The following is a 20,779-nucleotide window of genomic DNA, read 5'->3' on the forward strand; positions in this document are numbered from 1 at the left end:
TTCTGCAGTATGGTGTTCTGCTGACATGACCTGTTATTCACAGCTGTATTGACTCCTCTCTCTCTCTGTGTTCTGCAGTATGGTGTTCTGCTGACATGACCTGTTATTCACAGCTGTATTGACTCCTCTCTCTCTGTGTTCTGCAGTATGGTGTTCTGCTGACATGACCTGTTATTCACAGCTGTATTGACTCCTCTCTCTCTGTGTTCTGCAGTATGGTGTTCTGCTGACATGACCTGTTATTCACAGCTGTATTGACTCTCTCTGTGTTCTGCAGTATGGTGTTCTGCTGACATGACCTGTTATTCACAGCTGTATTGACTCCTCTCTCTCTCTGTGTTCAGCAGTATGGTGTTCTGCTGACATGACCTGTTATTCACAGCTGTATTGACTCCTCTCTCTCTCTGTGTTCAGCAGTATGGTGTTCTGCTGACATGACCTGTTATTCACAGCTGTATTGACTCCTCTCTCTCCTGCTGTGTTCTGCAGTATGGTGTCCTCTGCTGACATGACCTGTTATTCACAGCTGTATTGACTCCTCTCTCTCTCTGTGTTCAGCAGTATGGTGTTCTGCTGACATGACCTGTTATTCACAGCTGTATTGACTCCTCTCTCTCCCTGTGTTCTGCAGTATGGTGTTCTGCTGACATGACCTGTTATTCACAGCTGTATTGACTCCTCTCTCTCTCTCTCTCTCTGTTCTGCAGTATGGTGTTCTGCTGACATGACCTGTTATTCACAGCTGTATTGACTCCTCTCTCTCTGTGTTCTGCAGTATGGTGTTCTGCTGACATGACCTGTTATTCACAGCTGTATTGACTCCTCTCTCTCCCTGTGTTAGGCAGTATGGTGTTCTGCTGACATGACCTGTTATTCACAGCTGTATTGACTCCTCTCTCTCTCTGTGTTCTGCAGTATGGTGTTCTGCTGACATGACCTGTTATTCACAGCTGTATTGACTCCTCTCTCTCTGTGTTCTGCAGTATGGTGTTCTGCTGACATGACCTGTTATTCACAGCTGTATTGACTCCTCTCTCTCTCTCTCTCTCTCTCTCTCTCTCTCTCTGTGTTCTGCAGTATGGTGTTCTGCTGACATGACCTGTTATTCACAGCTGTATTGACTCCTCTCTCTCTGTGTTCTGCAGTATGGTGTTCTGCTGACATGACCTGTTATTCACAGCTGTATTGACTCCTCTCTCTCTGTGTTCTGCAGTATGGTGTTCTGCTGACATGACCTGTTATTCACAGCTGTATTGACTCCTCTCTCTCTCTGTGTTCTGCAGTATGGTGTTCTGCTGACATGACCTGTTATTCACAGCTGTATTGACTCCTCTCTCTCTGTGTTCTGCAGTATGGTGTTCTGCTGACATGACCTGTTATTCACAGCTGTATTGACTCCTCTCTCTCTGTGTTCTGCAGTATGGTGTTCTGCTGACATGACCTGTTATTCACAGCTGTATTGACTCCTCTCTCTCTGTGTTCTGCAGTATGGTGTTCTGCTGACATGACCTGTTATTCACAGCTGTATTGACTCCTCTCTCTCTGTGTTCTGCAGTATGGTGTTCTGCTGACATGACCTGTTATTCACAGCTGTATTGACTCCTCTCTCTCTGTGTTCAGCAGTATGGTGTTCTGCTGACATGACCTGTTATTCACAGCTGTATTGACTCCTCTCTCTCTCTCTGTGTTCAGCAGTATGGTGTTCTGCTGACATGACCTGTTATTCACAGCCGTATTGACTCCTCTCTCTCCCTGTGTTCTGCAGTATGGTGTTCTGCTGACATGACCTGTTATTCACAGCTGTATTGACTCCTCTCTCTCTCTGTGTTCAGCAGTATGGTGTTCTGCTGACATGACCTGTTATTCACAGCTGTATTGACTCCTCTCTCTCCCTGTGTTCTGCAGTATGGTGTTCTGCTGACATGACCTGTTATTCACAGCTGTATTGACTCCTCTCTCTCCCTGTGTTCTGCAGTATGGTGTTCTGCTGACATGACCTGTTATTCACAGCTGTATTGACTCCTCTCTCTCCCTGTGTTCTGCAGTATGGTGTTCTGCTGACATGACCTGTTATTCACAGCTGTATTGACTCCTCTCTCTCTGTGTTCTGCAGTATGGTGTTCTGCTGACATGACCTGTTATTCACAGCTGTATTGACTCCTCTCTCTCTGTGTTCTGCAGTATGGTGTTCTGCTGACATGACCTGTTATTCACAGCTGTATTGACTCCTCTCTCTCTGTGTTCTGCAGTATGGTGTTCTGCTGACATGACCTGTTATTCACAGCTGTATTGACTCCTCTCTCTCTGTGTTCAGCAGTATGGTGTTCTGCTGACATGACCTGTTATTCACAGCTGTATTGACTCCTCTCTCTCCTGTGTTCTGGCAGTATGGTGTTCTGCTGACATGACCTGTTATTCACAGCTGTATTGACTCCTCTCTCTCTGTGTTCTGCAGTATGGTGTTCTGCTGACATGACCTGTTATTCACAGCTGTATTGACTCCTCTCTCTCTGTGTTCTGCAGTATGGTGTTCTGCTGACATGACCTGTTATTCACAGCTGTATTGACTCCTCTCTCTCCCTGTGTTCTGCAGTATGGTGTTCTGCTGACATGACCTGTTATTCACAGCTGTATTGACTCCTCTCTCTCCCTGTGTTCTGCAGTATGGTGTTCTGCTGACATGACCTGTTATTCACAGCTGTATTGACTCCTCTCTCTCTGTGTTCTGCAGTATGGTGTTCTGCTGACATGACCTGTTATTCACAGCTGTATTGACTCCTCTCTCTCTGTGTTCTGCAGTATGGTGTTCTGCTGACATGACCTGTTATTCACAGCTGTATTGACTCCTCTCTCTCTGTGTTCTGCAGTATGGTGTTCTGCTGACATGACCTGTTATTCACAGCTGTATTGACTCCTCTCTCCCTGTGTTCTGCAGTATGGTGTTCTGCTGACATGACCTGTTATTCACAGCTGTATTGACTCCTCTCTCTCCCTGTGTTCTGCAGTATGGTGTTCTGCTGACATGACCTGTTATTCACAGCTGTATTGACTCCTCTCTCTCTGTGTTCTGCAGTATGGTGTTCTGCTGACATGACCTGTTATTCACAGCTGTATTGACTCCTCTCTCTCTCTGTGTTCTGCAGTATGGTGTTCTGCTGACATGACCTGTTATTCACAGCTGTATTGACTGCTGACTCCTCTCTCCTCTCTCTCTCTGTGTTCTGCAGTATGGTGTTCTGCTGACATGACCTGTTATTCACAGCTGTATTGACTCCTCTCTCTCTGTGTTCTGCAGTATGGTGTTCTGCTGACATGACCTGTTATTCACAGCTGTATTGACTCCTCTCTCTCTGTGTTCTGCAGTATGGTGTTCTGCTGACATGACCTGTTATTCACAGCTGTATTGACTCCTCTCTCTCTGTGTTCTGCAGTATGGTGTTCTGCTGACATGACCTGTTATTCACAGCTGTATTGACTCCTCTCTCTCTGTGTTCTGCAGTATGGTGTTCTGCTGACATGACCTGTTATTCACAGCTGTATTGACTCCTCTCTCTCTGTGTTCTGCAGTATGGTGTTCTGCTGACATGACCTGTTATTCACAGCTGTATTGACTCCTCTCTCTCCCTGTGTTCTGCAGTATGGTGTTCTGCTGACATGACCTGTTATTCACAGCTGTATTGACTCCTCTCTCTCTGTGTTCTGCAGTATGGTGTTCTGCTGACATGACCTGTTATTCACAGCTGTATTGACTCCTCTCTCTCTGTGTTCTGCAGTATGGTGTTCTGCTGACATGACCTGTTATTCACAGCTGTATTGACTCCTCTCTCTCTCTGTGTTCTGCAGTATGGTGTTCTGCTGACATGACCTGTTATTCACAGCTGTATTGACTCCTCTCTCTCTGTGTTCTGCAGTATGGTGTTCTGCTGACATGACCTGTTATTCACAGCTGTATTGACTCCTCTCTCTCTGTGTTCTGCAGTATGGTGTTCTGCTGACATGACCTGTTATTCACAGCTGTATTGACTCCTCTCTCTCTGTGTTCTGCAGTATGGTGTTCTGCTGACATGACCTGTTATTCACAGCTGTATTGACTCCTCTCTCTCTCTGTGTTCTGCAGTATGGTGTTCTGCTGACATGACCTGTTATTCACAGCTGTATTGACTCCTCTCTCTCCCTGTGTTCTGCAGTATGGTGTTCTGCTGACATGACCTGTTATTCACAGCTGTATTGACTCCTCTCTCTCTCTGTGTTCTGCAGTATGGTGTTCTGCTGACATGACCTGTTATTCACAGCTGTATTGACTCTCTCTCTCTCTCTCTCTCTCCCTCTCTCCCTGTGTTCTGCAGTATGGTGTTCTGCTGACATGACCTGTTATTCACAGCTGTATTGACTCCTCTCTCTCTCTGTGTTCTGCAGTATGGTGTTCTGCTGACATGACCTGTTATTCACAGCTGTATTGACTCCTCTCTGTGTTCTGCAGTATGGTGTTCTGCTGACATGACCTGTTATTCACAGCTGTATTGACTCCTCTCTCTCTGTGTTCTCTCTGCTGACTCCCTGTGTTCTGCAGTATGGTGTTCTGCTGACATGACCTGTTATTCACAGCTGTATTGACTCCTCTCTCTCTGTGTTCTGCAGCTGACATGACTCACAGCTGTATTGACTCTCTCTCTCTGTGTTCTGCAGTATGGTGTTCTGCTGACATGACCTGTTATTCACAGCTGTATTGACTCCTCTCTCTCTGTGTTCTGCAGTATGGTGTTCTGCTGACATGACCTGTTATTCACAGCTGTATTGACTCCTCTCTCTCTGTGTTCTGCAGTATGGTGTTCTGCTGACATGACCTGTTATTCACAGCTGTATTGACTCCTCTCTCTCTGTGTTCTGCAGTATGGTGTTCTGCTGACATGACCTGTTATTCACAGCTGTATTGACTCCTCTCTCTCCCTGTGTTCTGCAGTATGGTGTTCTGCTGACATGACCTGTTATTCACAGCTGTATTGACTCCTCTCTCTCCCTGTGTTCTGCAGTATGGTGTTCTGCTGACATGACCTGTTATTCACAGCTGTATTGACTCCTCTCTCTCCCTGTGTTCTGCAGTATGGTGTTCTGCTGACATGACCTGTTATTCACAGCTGTATTGACTCCTCTCTCTCTGTGTTCTGCAGTATGGTGTTCTGCTGACATGACCTGTTATTCACAGCTGTATTGACTCCTCTCTCTCTGTGTTCTGCAGTATGGTGTTCTGCTGACATGACCTGTTATTCACAGCTGTATTGACTCCTCTCTCTCCTGTGTTCTGCAGTATGGTGTTCTGCTGACATGACCTGTTATTCACAGCTGTATTGACTCCTCTCTCTCTGTGTTCTGCAGTATGGTGTTCTGCTGACATGACCTGTTATTCACAGCTGTATTGACTCCTCTCTCTCTGTGTTCTGCAGTATGGTGTTCTGCTGACATGACCTGTTATTCACAGCTGTATTGACTCCTCTCTCTCTCTCTCTCTGTTCTCTCTGCTGACTCTCTCTCCTCTCTCTCTGTGTTCTGCAGTATGGTGTTCTGCTGACATGACCTGTTATTCACAGCTGTATTGACTCCTCTCTCTCTGTGTTCTGCAGTATGGTGTTCTGCTGACATGACCTGTTATTCACAGCTGTATTGACTCCTCTCTCTCTGTGTTCTGCAGTATGGTGTTCTGCTGACATGACCTGTTATTCACAGCTGTATTGACTCCTCTCTCTCTCTGTGTTCTGCAGTATGGTGTTCTGCTGACATGACCTGTTATTCACAGCTGTATTGACTCCTCTCTCTCTGTGTTCTGCAGTATGGTGTTCTGCTGACATGACCTGTTATTCACAGCTGTATTGACTCCTCTCTCTCTGTGTTCTGCAGTATGGTGTTCTGCTGACATGACCTGTTATTCACAGCTGTATTGACTCCTCTCTCTCTGTGTTCTGCAGTATGGTGTTCTGCTGACATGACCTGTTATTCACAGCTGTATTGACTCCTCTCTGTGTTCTGCAGTATGGTGTTCTGCTGACATGACCTGTTATTCACAGCTGTATTGACTCCTCTCTCTCTCTCTGTGTTCAGCAGTATGGTGTTCTGCTGACATGACCTGTTATTCACAGCCGTATTGACTCCTCTCTCTCCCTGTGTTCTGCAGTATGGTGTTCTGCTGACATGACCTGTTATTCACAGCTGTATTGACTCCTCTCTCTCTCTGTGTTCTGCAGTATGGTGTTCTGCTGACATGACCTGTTATTCACAGCTGTATTGACTCCTCTCTCTCCTGTGTTCTGCAGTATGGTGTTCTGCTGACATGACCTGTTATTCACAGCTGTATTGACTCCTCTCTCTCTGTGTTCTGCAGTATGGTGTTCTGCTGACATGACCTGTTATTCACAGCTGTATTGACTCCTCTCTCTCTGTGTTCAGCAGTATGGTGTTCTGCTGACATGACCTGTTATTCACAGCTGTATTGACTCCTCTCTCTCTGTGTTCTGCAGTATGGTGTTCTGCTGACATGACCTGTTATTCACAGCTGTATTGACTCCTCTCTCTCTCTGTGTTCAGCAGTATGGTGTTCTGCTGACATGACCTGTTATTCACAGCTGTATTGACTCCTCTCTCTCCCTGTGTTAGGCAGTATGGTGTTCTGCTGACATGACCTGTTATTCACAGCTGTATTGACTCCTCTCTCTCTGTGTTCTGCAGTATGGTGTTCTGCTGACATGACCTGTTATTCACAGCTGTATTGACTCCTCTCTCTCTGTGTTCTGCAGTATGGTGTTCTGCTGACATGACCTGTTATTCACAGCTGTATTGACTCCTCTCTCTCCCTGTGTTCTGCAGTATGGTGTTCTGCTGACATGACCTGTTATTCACAGCTGTATTGACTCCTCTCTCTCCCTGTGTTCTGCAGTATGGTGTTCTGCTGACATGACCTGTTATTCACAGCTGTATTGACTCCTCTCTCTCCCTGTGTTCTGCAGTATGGTGTTCTGCTGACATGACCTGTTATTCACAGCTGTATTGACTCCTCTCTCTCTGTGTTCTGCAGTATGGTGTTCTGCTGACATGACCTGTTATTCACAGCTGTATTGACTCCTCTCTCTCTGTGTTCTGCAGTATGGTGTTCTGCTGACATGACCTGTTATTCACAGCTGTATTGACTCCTCTCTTCCCTGTGTTCTGCAGTATGGTGTTCTGCTGACATGACCTGTTATTCACAGCTGTATTGACTCCTCTCTCTCCCTGTGTTCTGCAGTATGGTGTTCTGCTGACATGACCTGTTATTCACAGCTGTATTGACTCCTCTCTCTCCTGTGTTCTGCAGTATGGTGTTCTGCTGACATGACCTGTTATTCACCTGTTATTCACAGCTGTATTGACTCCTCTCTCTCTCTGTGTTCTGCAGTATGGTGTTCTGCTGACATGACCTGTTATTCACAGCTGTATTGACTCCTCTCTCTCTGTGTTCTGCAGTATGGTGTTCTGCTGACATGACCTGTTATTCACAGCTGTATTGACTCCTCTCTCTCTCTGTGTTCTGCAGTATGGTGTTCTGCTGACATGACCTGTTATTCACAGCTGTATTGACTCCTCTCTCTCTGTGTTCTGCAGTATGGTGTTCTGCTGACATGACCTGTTATTCACAGCTGTATTGACTCCTCTCTCTCTGTGTTCTGCAGTATGGTGTTCTGCTGACATGACCTGTTATTCACAGCTGTATTGACTCCTCTCTCTCTGTGTTCTGCAGTATGGTGTTCTGCTGACATGACCTGTTATTCACAGCTGTATTGACTCCTCTCTCTCCCTGTGTTCTGCAGTATGGTGTTCTGCTGACATGACCTGTTATTCACAGCTGTATTGACTCCTCTCTCTCCCTGTGTTCTGCAGTATGGTGTTCTGCTGACATGACCTGTTATTCACAGCTGTATTGACTCCTCTCTCTCTGTGTTCTGCAGTATGGTGTTCTGCTGACATGACCTGTTATTCACAGCTGTATTGACTCCTCTCTCTCTGTGTTCTGCAGTATGGTGTTCTGCTGACATGACCTGTTATTCACAGCTGTATTGACTCCTCTCTCTCTCTGTGTTCTGCAGTATGGTGTTCTGCTGACATGACCTGTTATTCACAGCTGTATTGACTCCTCTCTCTCTGTGTTCTGCAGTATGGTGTTCTGCTGACATGACCTGTTATTCACAGCTGTATTGACTCCTCTCTCTCTGTGTTCTGCAGTATGGTGTTCTGCTGACATGACCTGTTATTCACAGCTGTATTGACTCCTCTCTCTCTGTGTTCTGCAGTATGGTGTTCTGCTGACATGACCTGTTATTCACAGCTGTATTGACTCCTCTCTCTCTCTGTGTTCTGCAGTATGGTGTTCTGCTGACATGACCTGTTATTCACAGCTGTATTGACTCCTCTCTCTCTGTGTTCTGCAGTATGGTGTTCTGCTGACATGACCTGTTATTCACAGCTGTATTGACTCCTCTCTCTCTGTGTTCTGCAGTATGGTGTTCTGCTGACATGACCTGTTATTCACAGCTGTATTGACTCCTCTCTCTGTGTTCTGCAGTATGGTGTTCTGCTGACATGACCTGTTATTCACAGCTGTATTGACTCCTCTCTCTCTGTGTTCAGCAGTATGGTGTTCTGCTGACATGACCTGTTATTCACAGCTGTATTGACTCCTCTCTCTCTCTCTGTGTTCAGCAGTATGGTGTTCTGCTGACATGACCTGTTATTCACAGCCGTATTGACTCCTCTCTCTCCCTGTGTTCTGCAGTATGGTGTTCTGCTGACATGACCTGTTATTCACAGCTGTATTGACTCCTCTCTCTCTCTGTGTTCAGCAGTATGGTGTTCTGCTGACATGACCTGTTATTCACAGCTGTATTGACTCCTCTCTCTCCCTGTGTTCTGCAGTATGGTGTTCTGCTGACATGACCTGTTATTCACAGCTGTATTGACTCCTCTCTCTCTGTGTTCTGCAGTATGGTGTTCTGCTGACATGACCTGTTATTCACAGCTGTATTGACTCCTCTCTCTCTGTGTTCAGCAGTATGGTGTTCTGCTGACATGACCTGTTATTCACAGCTGTATTGACTCCTCTCTCTCTGTGTTCTGCAGTATGGTGTTCTGCTGACATGACCTGTTATTCACAGCTGTATTGACTCCTCTCTCTCTGTGTTCAGCAGTATGGTGTTCTGCTGACATGACCTGTTATTCACAGCTGTATTGACTCCTCTCTCTCCCTGTGTTAGGCAGTATGGTGTTCTGCTGACATGACCTGTTATTCACAGCTGTATTGACTCCTCTCTCTCTGTGTTCTGCAGTATGGTGTTCTGCTGACATGACCTGTTATTCACAGCTGTATTGACTCCTCTCTCTCTGTGTTCTGCAGTATGGTGTTCTGCTGACATGACCTGTTATTCACAGCTGTATTGACTCCTCTCTCTCCCTGTGTTCTGCAGTATGGTGTTCTGCTGACATGACCTGTTATTCACAGCTGTATTGACTCCTCTCTCTCCCTGTGTTCTGCAGTATGGTGTTCTGCTGACATGACCTGTTATTCACAGCTGTATTGACTCCTCTCTCTCCCTGTGTTCTGCAGTATGGTGTTCTGCTGACATGACCTGTTATTCACAGCTGTATTGACTCCTCTCTCTCTGTGTTCTGCAGTATGGTGTTCTGCTGACATGACCTGTTATTCACAGCTGTATTGACTCCTCTCTCTCTGTGTTCTGCAGTATGGTGTTCTGCTGACATGACCTGTTATTCACAGCTGTATTGACTCCTCTCTTTCCCTGTGTTCTGCAGTATGGTGTTCTGCTGACATGACCTGTTATTCACAGCTGTATTGACTCCTCTCTCTCCCTGTGTTCTGCAGTATGGTGTTCTACTGACATGACATGTTATTCACAGCTGTATTGACTCCTCTCTCTCCCTGTGTTCTGCAGTATGGTGTTCTGCTGACATGACCTGTTATTCACAGCTGTATTGACTCCTCTCTCTCTCTGTGTTCTGCAGTATGGTGTTCTGCTGACATGACCTGTTATTCACAGCTGTATTGACTCCTCTCTCTCTCTCTCTCTCTCTGTGTTCTGCAGTATGGTGTTCTGCTGACATGACCTGTTATTCACAGCTGTATTGACTCCTCTCTCTCTCTCTGTGTTCTGCAGTATGGTGTTCTGCTGACATGACCTGTTATTCACAGCTGTATTGACTCCTCTCTCTCTGTGTTCTGCAGTATGGTGTTCTGCTGACATGACCTGTTATTCACAGCTGTATTGACTCCTCTCTCTCTGTGTTCTGCAGTATGGTGTTCTGCTGACATGACCTGTTATTCACAGCTGTATTGACTCCTCTCTCTCTGTGTTCTGCAGTATGGTGTTCTGCTGACATGACCTGTTATTCACAGCTGTATTGACTCCTCTCTCTCCCTGTGTTCTGCAGTATGGTGTTCTGCTGACATGACCTGTTATTCACAGCTGTATTGACTCCTCTCTCTCCCTGTGTTCTGCAGTATGGTGTTCTGCTGACATGACCTGTTATTCACAGCTGTATTGACTCCTCTCTCTCTGTGTTCTGCAGTATGGTGTTCTGCTGACATGACCTGTTATTCACAGCTGTATTGACTCCTCTCTCTCTGTGTTCTGCAGTATGGTGTTCTGCTGACATGACCTGTTATTCACAGCTGTATTGACTCCTCTCTCTCTCTCTCTCTCTGTTCTGCAGTATGGTGTTCTGCTGACATGACCTGTTATTCACAGCTGTATTGACTCCTCTCTCTCTGTGTTCTGCAGTATGGTGTTCTGCTGACATGAACTGTTATTCACAGCTGTATTGACTCCTCTCTCTCTGTGTTCTGCAGTATGGTGTTCTGCTGACATGACCTGTTATTCACAGCTGTATTGACTCCTCTCTCTCTGTGTTCTGCAGTATGGTGTTCTGCTGACATGACCTGTTATTCACAGCTGTATTGACTCCTCTCTCTCTCTGTGTTCTGCAGTATGGTGTTCTGCTGACATGACCTGTTATTCACAGCTGTATTGACTCCTCTCTCTCCCTGTGTTCTGCAGTATGGTGTTCTGCTGACATGACCTGTTATTCACAGCTGTATTGACTCCTCTCTCTCTCTGTGTTCTGCAGTATGGTGTTCTGCTGACATGACCTGTTATTCACAGCTGTATTGACTCCTCTCTCTCTCTCTGCTGACATGACCTGTTATTCACAGCTCTCTCCCTCTCTGTGTTCTGCAGTATGGTGTTCTGCTGACATGACCTGTTATTCACAGCTGTATTGACTCCTCTCTCTCTCTGTGTTCTGCAGTATGGTGTTCTGCTGACATGACCTGTTATTCAAAGCTGTATTGACTCCTCTCTGTGTTCTGCAGTATGGTGTTCTGCTGACATGACCTGTTATTCACAGCTGTATTGACTCCTCTCTCTGTGTTCTCAGTCTGGTGTTCTGCTGACTGACCTGTTATTCACAGCTGTATTGACTCTCCCTGTGTTCTGCAGTATGGTGTTCTGCTGACATGACCTGTTATTCACAGCTGTATTGACTCCTCTCTCTCTCTGTTCTGCAGTATGGTGTTCTGCTGACATGACCTGTTATTCACAGCTGTATTGACTCTCTCTCTCTCTGTGTTCAGCTGGTGTTCTGACATGACCTGTTATTCACAGCTGTATTGACTCCTCTCTCTCTCTGTGTTCTGCAGTATGGTGTTCTGCTGACATGACCTGTTATTCACAGCTGTATTGACTCCTCTCTCTCTGTGTTCTGCAGTATGGTGTTCTGCTGACATGACCTGTTATTCACAGCTGTATTGACTCCTCTCTCTCTCTGTGTTAGGCAGTATGGTGTTCTGCTGACTGACCTGTTATTCACAGCTGTATTGACTCCTCTCTCTCTGTGTTCTGCAGTATGGTGTTCTGCTGACATGACCTGTTATTCACAGCTGTATTGACTCCTCTCTCTCTGTGTTCTGCAGTATGGTGTTCTGCTGACATGACCTGTTATTCACAGCTGTATTGACTCCTCTCTCTCCCTGTGTTCTGCAGTATGGTGTTCTGCTGACATGACCTGTTATTCACAGCTGTATTGACTCCTCTCTCTCCCTGTGTTCTGCAGTATGGTGTTCTGCTGACATGACCTGTTATTCACAGCTGTATTGACTCCTCTCTCTCCCTGTGTTCTGCAGTATGGTGTTCTGCTGACATGACCTGTTATTCACAGCTGTATTGACTCCTCTCTCTCTGTGTTCTGCAGTATGGTGTTCTGCTGACATGACCTGTTATTCACAGCTGTATTGACTCCTCTCTCTCTGTGTTCTGCAGTATGGTGTTCTGCTGACATGACCTGTTATTCACAGCTGTATTGACTCCTCTCTTTCCCTGTGTTCTGCAGTATGGTGTTCTGCTGACATGACCTGTTATTCACAGCTGTATTGACTCCTCTCTCTCCCTGTGTTCTGCAGTATGGTGTTCTACTGACATGACATGTTATTCACAGCTGTATTGACTCCTCTCTCTCCCTGTGTTCTGCAGTATGGTGTTCTGCTGACATGACCTGTTATTCACAGCTGTATTGACTCCTCTCTCTCTCTGTGTTCTGCAGTATGGTGTTCTGCTGACATGACCTGTTATTCACAGCTGTATTGACTCCTCTCTCTCTCTCTCTCTCTGTGTTCTGCAGTATGGTGTTCTGCTGACATGACCTGTTATTCACAGCTGTATTGACTCCTCTCTCTCTCTCTGTGTTCTGCAGTATGGTGTTCTGCTGACATGACCTGTTATTCACAGCTGTATTGACTCCTCTCTCTCTGTGTTCTGCAGTATGGTGTTCTGCTGACATGACCTGTTATTCACAGCTGTATTGACTCCTCTCTCTCTGTGTTCTGCAGTATGGTGTTCTGCTGACATGACCTGTTATTCACAGCTGTATTGACTCCTCTCTCTCTGTGTTCTGCAGTATGGTGTTCTGCTGACATGACCTGTTATTCACAGCTGTATTGACTCCTCTCTCTCCCTGTGTTCTGCAGTATGGTGTTCTGCTGACATGACCTGTTATTCACAGCTGTATTGACTCCTCTCTCTCCCTGTGTTCTGCAGTATGGTGTTCTGCTGACATGACCTGTTATTCACAGCTGTATTGACTCCTCTCTCTCTGTGTTCTGCAGTATGGTGTTCTGCTGACATGACCTGTTATTCACAGCTGTATTGACTCCTCTCTCTCTGTGTTCTGCAGTATGGTGTTCTGCTGACATGACCTGTTATTCACAGCTGTATTGACTCCTCTCTCTCTCTCTCTCTCTGTTCTGCAGTATGGTGTTCTGCTGACATGACCTGTTATTCACAGCTGTATTGACTCCTCTCTCTCTGTGTTCTGCAGTATGGTGTTCTGCTGACATGAACTGTTATTCACAGCTGTATTGACTCCTCTCTCTCTGTGTTCTGCAGTATGGTGTTCTGCTGACATGACCTGTTATTCACAGCTGTATTGACTCCTCTCTCTCTCTCTGTGTTCTGCAGTATGGTGTTCTGCTGACATGACCTGTTATTCACAGCTGTATTGACTCCTCTCTCTCTCTGTGTTCTGCAGTATGGTGTTCTGCTGACATGACCTGTTATTCACAGCTGTATTGACTCCTCTCTCTCCCTGTGTTCTGCAGTATGGTGTTCTGCTGACATGACCTGTTATTCACAGCTGTATTGACTCCTCTCTCTCTCTGTGTTCTGCAGTATGGTGTTCTGCTGACATGACCTGTTATTCACAGCTGTATTGACTCCTCTCTCTCTCTCTCTCTCCCTCTCTCCCTGTGTTCTGCAGTATGGTGTTCTGCTGACATGACCTGTTATTCACAGCTGTATTGACTCCTCTCTCTCTCTGTGTTCTGCAGTATGGTGTTCTGCTGACATGACCTGTTATTCAAAGCTGTATTGACTCCTCTCTGTGTTCTGCAGTATGGTGTTCTGCTGACATGACCTGTTATTCACAGCTGTATTGACTCCTCTCTCTCTCTCTCTCTCTCTCCCTGTGTTCTGCAGTATGGTGTTCTGCTGACATGACCTGTTATTCACAGCTGTATTGACTCCTCTCTCTCTCTCTCTCTCTCTCTCTCTCTCTCTCTCTCTGTGTTCTGCTGACATGACCTGTTATTCACAGCTGTATTGACTCCTCTCTCTCTCTGTTCTGCAGTATGGTGTTCTGCTGACATGACATGTTATTGAAAGCTGTATTGACTCCTCTCTGTGTTCTGCAGTATGGTGTTCTGCTGACATGACCTGTTATTCACAGCTGTATTGACTCCTCTCTCTCTCTCTCTCTCTCTCTCTCTCTCTCTCTCTCTCTCTCTCTCTCTCTCTCTGTGTTCAGCAGTATGGTGTTCTGCTGACATGACCTGTTATTCACAGCTGTATTGACTCCTCTCTCTCTCTCTGTGTTCTGCAGTATGGTGTTCTGCTGACATGACCTGCTATTCACAGCTGTATTGACTCCTCTCTCTCTCTCTCTCTCTCTCTCTCTCTCTCTGTGTCTCTCTCTCTCTGTGTTCTGCAGTATGGTGTTCTGCTGACATGACCTGTTATTCACAGCTGTATTGACTCCTCTCTCTCTCTCTCTCTGTGTTCTGCAGTATGGTGTTCTGCTGACATGACCTGTTATTCACAGCTGTATTGACTCCTCTCTCTCTGTGTTCTGCAGTATGGTGTTCTGCTGACATGACCTGTTATTCACAGCTGTATTGACTCCTCTCTCTCTGTATTCTGCAGTATGGTGTTCTGCTGACATGACCTGTTATTCACAGCTGTATTGACTCCTCTCTCTCTGTGTGTGCAGGTATTGGTCTGGCCCTGGCCGCTGCAGTTAAAGGCTATCGCTGCATCATCGTCATGCCTGAGAAGATGAGCATGGAGAAGGTGAGACTGGTGTTTGTGTATCATCCATGCGTAGGCGTTGGAATGTAACTAAATGTAATCTAATCTTGTGTTCCCAGGTGGATGTGCTGAGAGCCTTGGGGGCGGAGATCGTGCGTACCCCCACCGCCGCCCGTTTTGATTCGCCAGAGTCCCACGTGGGCGTAGCCTGGCGTCTGAAGAACGAGATTCCTAACTCTCACATCCTTGACCAGTACCGTAACGCTAGCAACCCCCTGGCCCACTACGACACTACTGCCGAGGAGATCCTGGAGCAGTGCGATGGTACGTGTGTGTGTGTGTGTGTGGTGTGTGAATGCGATGGAGAAATTGAGTGAAGAATACCTATTTCCTCCTACTCTTCTAATAGACCTCTCTGCGTCACTCTGCCCTTGCAGGTAAGGTGGACATGTTGGTGGCAGGAGCTGGCACAGGTGGCACCATCACTGGCATCGCCCGCAAGCTGAAGGAGAGATGCCCCAACATCAAGGTAGGCACCGAGTCACTTAACACAACGTCCCAGATCTATAAGAAGGCAATCTATCTGACTGGAATGTTATCGCTCTGTACTTTGTCAATTGAATTCCATTCAGTCTTGTAGAGCGAATTCCAAACTCATTTAGCTGAAAGTATACAACAAGAGTTCAACCCAAGGCCCACAGTTATAAGGCCTGTTGGGCCGAGTCATAAAGTAGGATCATAAAGTTATATTGCATCTCCCGTTGATGAATAAAGCCATATAATGTGTCTCAATGATAAAGATTAATACAGATCTTAAGTTGCCGTTGTGTGATGTATTTATTACCATGTTACTTTGGCTTATTGATGTAATGGTTTAGTTAACAGTGTTCTGTGTTGTGTAGATCGTGGGCGTGGACCCTGAGGGTTCTATCCTGGCTGAGCCAGAGGAGCTGAACATGACAGACAAGACCCAATACGAGGTGGAGGGCATCGGATATGACTTCATCCCCACCGTGCTGGACAGATCTGTGAGTGTGTGGCAGTGATCTCCTGAGTTGAGCGGCGTTTTCTACTCTGCATACAGTAACGGTCACAACACACAAGTGGAAGGAAAATGCCTCCTAAGATAATATTGTATATGATTGCTATAGTTGAATGCATATAAATGTTTCTCTCTGATTCAGGTAATTGACAAGTGGTATAAGTCCAATGATGAGGAGTCCTTTGCCATGTCACGCATGCTGATCAGGGAGGAGGGGCTTCTTTGCGGTAGGTTGACATCACACACAATGATTGGTGCTTCCAAAGAGCAAGGGTCTCTCTCTCTTGTTCTCTCGCTCTGTCTAACTGTCTCTCTTTCTAGGAGGTAGTTCAGGCACGGCCATGGCTGCAGCAGTGAAGATGAGTACAGAGCTGAAGGAGGGCCAACGCTGTGTCGTCATCCTGCCTGACTCCATCCGCAACTACATGTAAGGGAGGGAAGAGGGGGATGAGTGGAGGAGGGAGATTGAACAGGAAAGGGGGATGGGGGGGTTAAATGTGTGGAGAAGGAGCATGAACATGCGAAGTGTTTTTAACAGGGTATGTAGTACCAGTGTTGTGAGCCTTGAGTGTGACTGTTGTGATTCCCCCCCCCCTGCCAGGTCTAAGTTCCTCAGTGACAACTGGATGTGTGATAAGGGCTTCCTAACCCCAAATGACCTGATGGTGTCCAAACCCTGGTGGTGGAACCTGACTCTGCAGAGTCTGAACCTGTGTGCCCCTATCACCGTGCTGCCCTCCGTCAACATCAAGAAGACCATCAAGATCCTCAAGGAGAAGGCTTTTGACCAGGCACCCGTCGTTGACGAGTCCGGGTACGCTTTTCCCTGGTTACCATGGTCACCTGTTTGTCATTCAGGCCGAGTGTCAATGTACCCTATAGTGTGACTGTTAACAAAACATTAGTCCCCTTGACAAGAGGTTAATACAGGCATTTTATTCATCAGCGTGTTATATGTTCATGATAGTTTCATTCACAAGCAGTTTTGCTTGTATTCAGGTGTCATAATGCTAATGACCATATTCTCTCTCTCGTCTGTGTAGCATGATCCTAGGGATGCTTACCCTGGGCAACATGTTGTCTTCTGTGCTGGCTGGGAAGGTCAAGGCTTCTGACCCTGTCTCCAAGGTGCTCTACAAACAATTCAAACAGGTCAGTTCCTTCACCTCCATGCTCAACAATATGCCACACTCTCACAAGAACACTTCAACTCAAATGTGAGCTGCTAAATAAAGTTCTCAAACTGAAGGCTATCATTGAGGAGAGCAGGGGTACTTAACTACTATTTGAGAAGGTCCGGTCACACACATTTCCTAGGTGGCAAAGGTCCGGATGGATACTGCAATTCTACACATTTTTTCTATGTCTTATGGCATGCTCATATGATACCTGACTGACACAACAAAATCATGGGTGCCCCCCCCGTGGGGTCAAGGCCCCTGGGAATGTAATCTGGCCATGATAACTACAAGATTACTGGTTATCCTAACTTACCTACCTAGGTAACATGGGATTTTTGATCAACTAGACATTTGACGGTTTTACGTAGCTCTAAGGTAGCTCTAAGGTCTGTCAGTGAATGACAGAGGAACCCCCCCTGTTCTGGATATGGACTGGGGTCCGCCTGTTGTAGTTTTGTAATTCTCATTTGTCCCACTCTCCCCCCTCAGGTGCGACTGACCGATAACCTGGGTAAGCTGTCCCGTATCCTGGAGACAGATCACTTTGCCTTGGTGGTGCATGACCAGATTCAATGTAAGTTTACCCCTCTTTCCTCTCTTCCATCAACCTTAATCTTCCGGTCTTTCTCACTTCCTCTTATTCTCTCACACTTCCTTATCTCACCATTTCCCCGCTGTCTTGTATTGCTCCTTCTGTCTCTTTTCCACCACTGATAGTTACCTTTGTCAGACAGTAGAGAAGAACATTCCTAGCAACACCTGCTGTCTTCGGTTGACCCTGAACTGGCCCTCCTACAGGGTCAGGGGTCATTCCTGGTACCTGTCCAGGTAACAGTGTCACCTGTCCGCTGCCATAGCAAACCCCCACCCGGCCAGAGGCAATGTGGTGGTTGTTTTCCCTCTGACTAGCTTGCTGTTCAACGTTAGGGGCTGTTCATCAATTTGGTCAGATAAGCCTGCAAAAATAAAATCACAAGTCGTTACATAGCATATTTGTCTTTCTCACAGCCTAGGGAACACAAGGCGTAATGATGCTGTCTAATCATCGGTTTTGTGGTCTAGTAGATTAACAAGGTGTGTGTTGGGTGACAAAGTCCAGCGGTAGGGTTTGGTGCCTGGCAGTGCCTGGCCACCAGTAGAATAGGGCCATACCCAGACTGTTGTGTAAGCATAGACAGGCGATTTAGCTTAATATGCCATAATGCTTTTTGTCAGCCCACCACCACAACTTCACCAGAGGACAAATTAATTTTTTACATTATTTTCATCAACTATCATTTACTGAGACATCCCAAGGACAAGTGTTTTTTCTTGACAGTGTGCCCTGAGCAGGAAAAACTCTGTCCCTCAGCTATGACTAGGCACACCCTATGATCCCTATCATATTTTACTATGTTCATCCTATATTCAGTGTTCCTTATCTAACAGCAGGGGTCTCTTCGGAACCTGACTTTCATTGCGACCTCTAACCCTGTCTCTCAAACACAGGAAGCTAGTTGCATATCTTCTTGTAAACTGATATGGTTTGATTCAGTATACTTGCCAGCTATTGTATAATGCATTGCTTCATTCTTGGATAAAGACCTTGGGAGGTTAACTTCCTTTATGGCAAACATTCCCATATGAAAAAGGGAGAATATGTTTAATTGGATAAGTATTTTGACATCATTTATGTAGTATCTTGCATGCAGGACACATTTCAGTGGTTCTACAACTCTTCTCCTATTTGTCACAAACGTCAAAGACAAAAGTCTTTATCTCAATAGTACTATTACCCCTCTCGCTGTGTCTCTCTCTCTTTCTCTCCCTTCCTCTGTCTCTCTCTCTCTCTGTAGTCATGGCGGACGGCTCCTCCTGTCTGAGACAGATGGTGTTTGGGGTGGTGACGTCCATTGACCTACTCAACTACATCACCACGCGTGAGAGGCGGGGAGGCGCACGGGAGCGCACGATGTCGGAGTGCTCCATGACATCTGAGTGCTCGCTGACTGATGAGCTGTAACCACTTTCTGTTTCCTGTGCGTTGGAGGAAGTGACCCACCCCCCCAAATATTGACAATGAAGAAGAAGATGTAGACTTTTAGGAGGTTGTGGTTTAATATTAAAATTATTATTATTCTCCAACCTTCTTGGCTACAGCTGTTTTGTTGTTTTTGTGATTAGAATCCTAATTTACTGTAGCCTTTGCTGCGATTTAAGTAATTTAGCTGGTTTCAGATACATAGTTTTCCACTAAACTTTAAGGTATATAAATTGCATTTTACAAAGTGTGCAACTATACGTTTTCATCTGTCTTGCCTCTTCATTATTGAAAGTTACTTTTACTTTTCTCTTTAAAAAGAATAGTGTTCCTGACTTGATTTTATTGCAGAGGATACTAAAACATGAGAATATGCTCGCTAGACTAACGACTCAGTAAATTGGAATCTTTCAGCAAAATGGTCATCTACCTACCATTTTGTATTGCATTGAGATTTCTATGTAACTGATATGTGAATGTGACTTCCATTTTAGTGGAGAACAGCAAAACATTTCTGAAATTTGCTGTTCCCCTTTTAGACTTAAAAGCGCATCATAGTTTTTCTTTGATACCAACAGAGTTACATTGCCAACTAGTGATAACTAAAGACATAGTATGTGCCTAAAATTGTCATTTGGGTTCATCGATCTGAATTGAATACCTATTCAGTATGGGAAAAAAATAGGTGTCACATTGACAACATTCAAAGAGAGAGGGTGTCAATGAAGGGTACATTCTTTTGTTTGAAGGGTTTGGCCTTGAAGGGTAAACAAGCGCACAGCGTAGGTCAGGCCAAGGATAGGGGAGTTTGGCACAAAACCAAACTAACCCAAACAGTATGACTTGTGTTGGGTCATTTTTTTCTTCTTGTATTGAAACAAGACATTGAATAGTTGGCTGGTTGAAAGTATTTAAAGTAGCCATACAGTGCAGGTCTTTTATATCGGCCTGTCTGGTTGTCTAAGTTGGGTTGTTTGACCTTTTTTTTTTGTTGCTACTTTTCTGTTCTGTTTGACTTCCTGTTTTAATCATGACTGTGTTATGTTATGTATGACAATGGACCCAGAGCTGTTATGATCTATTCATTAACTTACATCCACTAGCAGGGATGGAGGTGTAACATATGACTTTAGTGTCATATTTGGGTGAGGTGGACCATGTTATGGTGTGAAAGTGATATTTGAACAATATTCCCTGTCATTATTTACTCTCTGGGTTCAGCTGTTCATTTCATATTTCTCTTGATTTGTCGATTTCAGGTTATTTTGTGACAACTATTATTACTGGTTTCCATTAAACGCCCTTTCTCTTGAGCAAGTTTCAAGTTGTATTAGTCATACTGTATGTACGTGATCAGTGGTGACCAGTCATTCAGGCAAAATGTTTTGAGGTAATAAAGCTGCATACAAGCATGTTCTCTATTTTTTTGTTTTGTTTTCTTGAGTAAGGCAGCTCCAGAATGCAGGTGTTTCAGCCCAGCTCAGTGCCTTCTGTGTTGGAGGGGCAGCCAGTGGAAAATACAGAGCATAGGGGTTGGTAATTGCGCTGTGATTGGCTCACTTTTCTTTTACTCATGGGGACACTGTTACCACAAAATCTACAGGGAGAGCTAGAAAGTTCAAGCCCCTTGGGTGCTGCCATAGATTTA

The 20,779-nt window shown here is 45.6% G+C and overlaps 1 protein-coding gene across 1 annotated transcript in view; it reads left to right on the forward strand.

Moving 5' to 3' along the window:
- Positions 1-20,552, forward strand: part of LOC124044151 (cystathionine beta-synthase-like) — an 882,911-nt gene extending 862,359 nt beyond the window's left edge. Inside the window, exons 4-13 of the mRNA XM_046363642.1 lie at positions 14,851-14,930; positions 15,008-15,212; positions 15,326-15,417; positions 15,791-15,916; positions 16,073-16,157; positions 16,252-16,357; positions 16,532-16,744; positions 16,974-17,082; positions 17,601-17,685; positions 18,947-20,552. Of these exons, the coding sequence (XP_046219598.1) occupies positions 14,851-14,930; positions 15,008-15,212; positions 15,326-15,417; positions 15,791-15,916; positions 16,073-16,157; positions 16,252-16,357; positions 16,532-16,744; positions 16,974-17,082; positions 17,601-17,685; positions 18,947-19,113 (1,268 nt within the window). The 3' untranslated portion in view covers positions 19,114-20,552. The remainder of the gene's footprint in view (positions 1-14,850; positions 14,931-15,007; positions 15,213-15,325; positions 15,418-15,790; positions 15,917-16,072; positions 16,158-16,251; positions 16,358-16,531; positions 16,745-16,973; positions 17,083-17,600; positions 17,686-18,946) is intronic.
- The last annotated feature ends 227 nt before the right edge of the window (positions 20,553-20,779 follow it).

Source organism: Oncorhynchus gorbuscha, linkage group LG09 (genome assembly GCF_021184085.1).
Source record: "Oncorhynchus gorbuscha isolate QuinsamMale2020 ecotype Even-year linkage group LG09, OgorEven_v1.0, whole genome shotgun sequence".
In the NCBI taxonomy this organism is placed as follows: domain Eukaryota; kingdom Metazoa; phylum Chordata; class Actinopteri; order Salmoniformes; family Salmonidae; genus Oncorhynchus; species Oncorhynchus gorbuscha.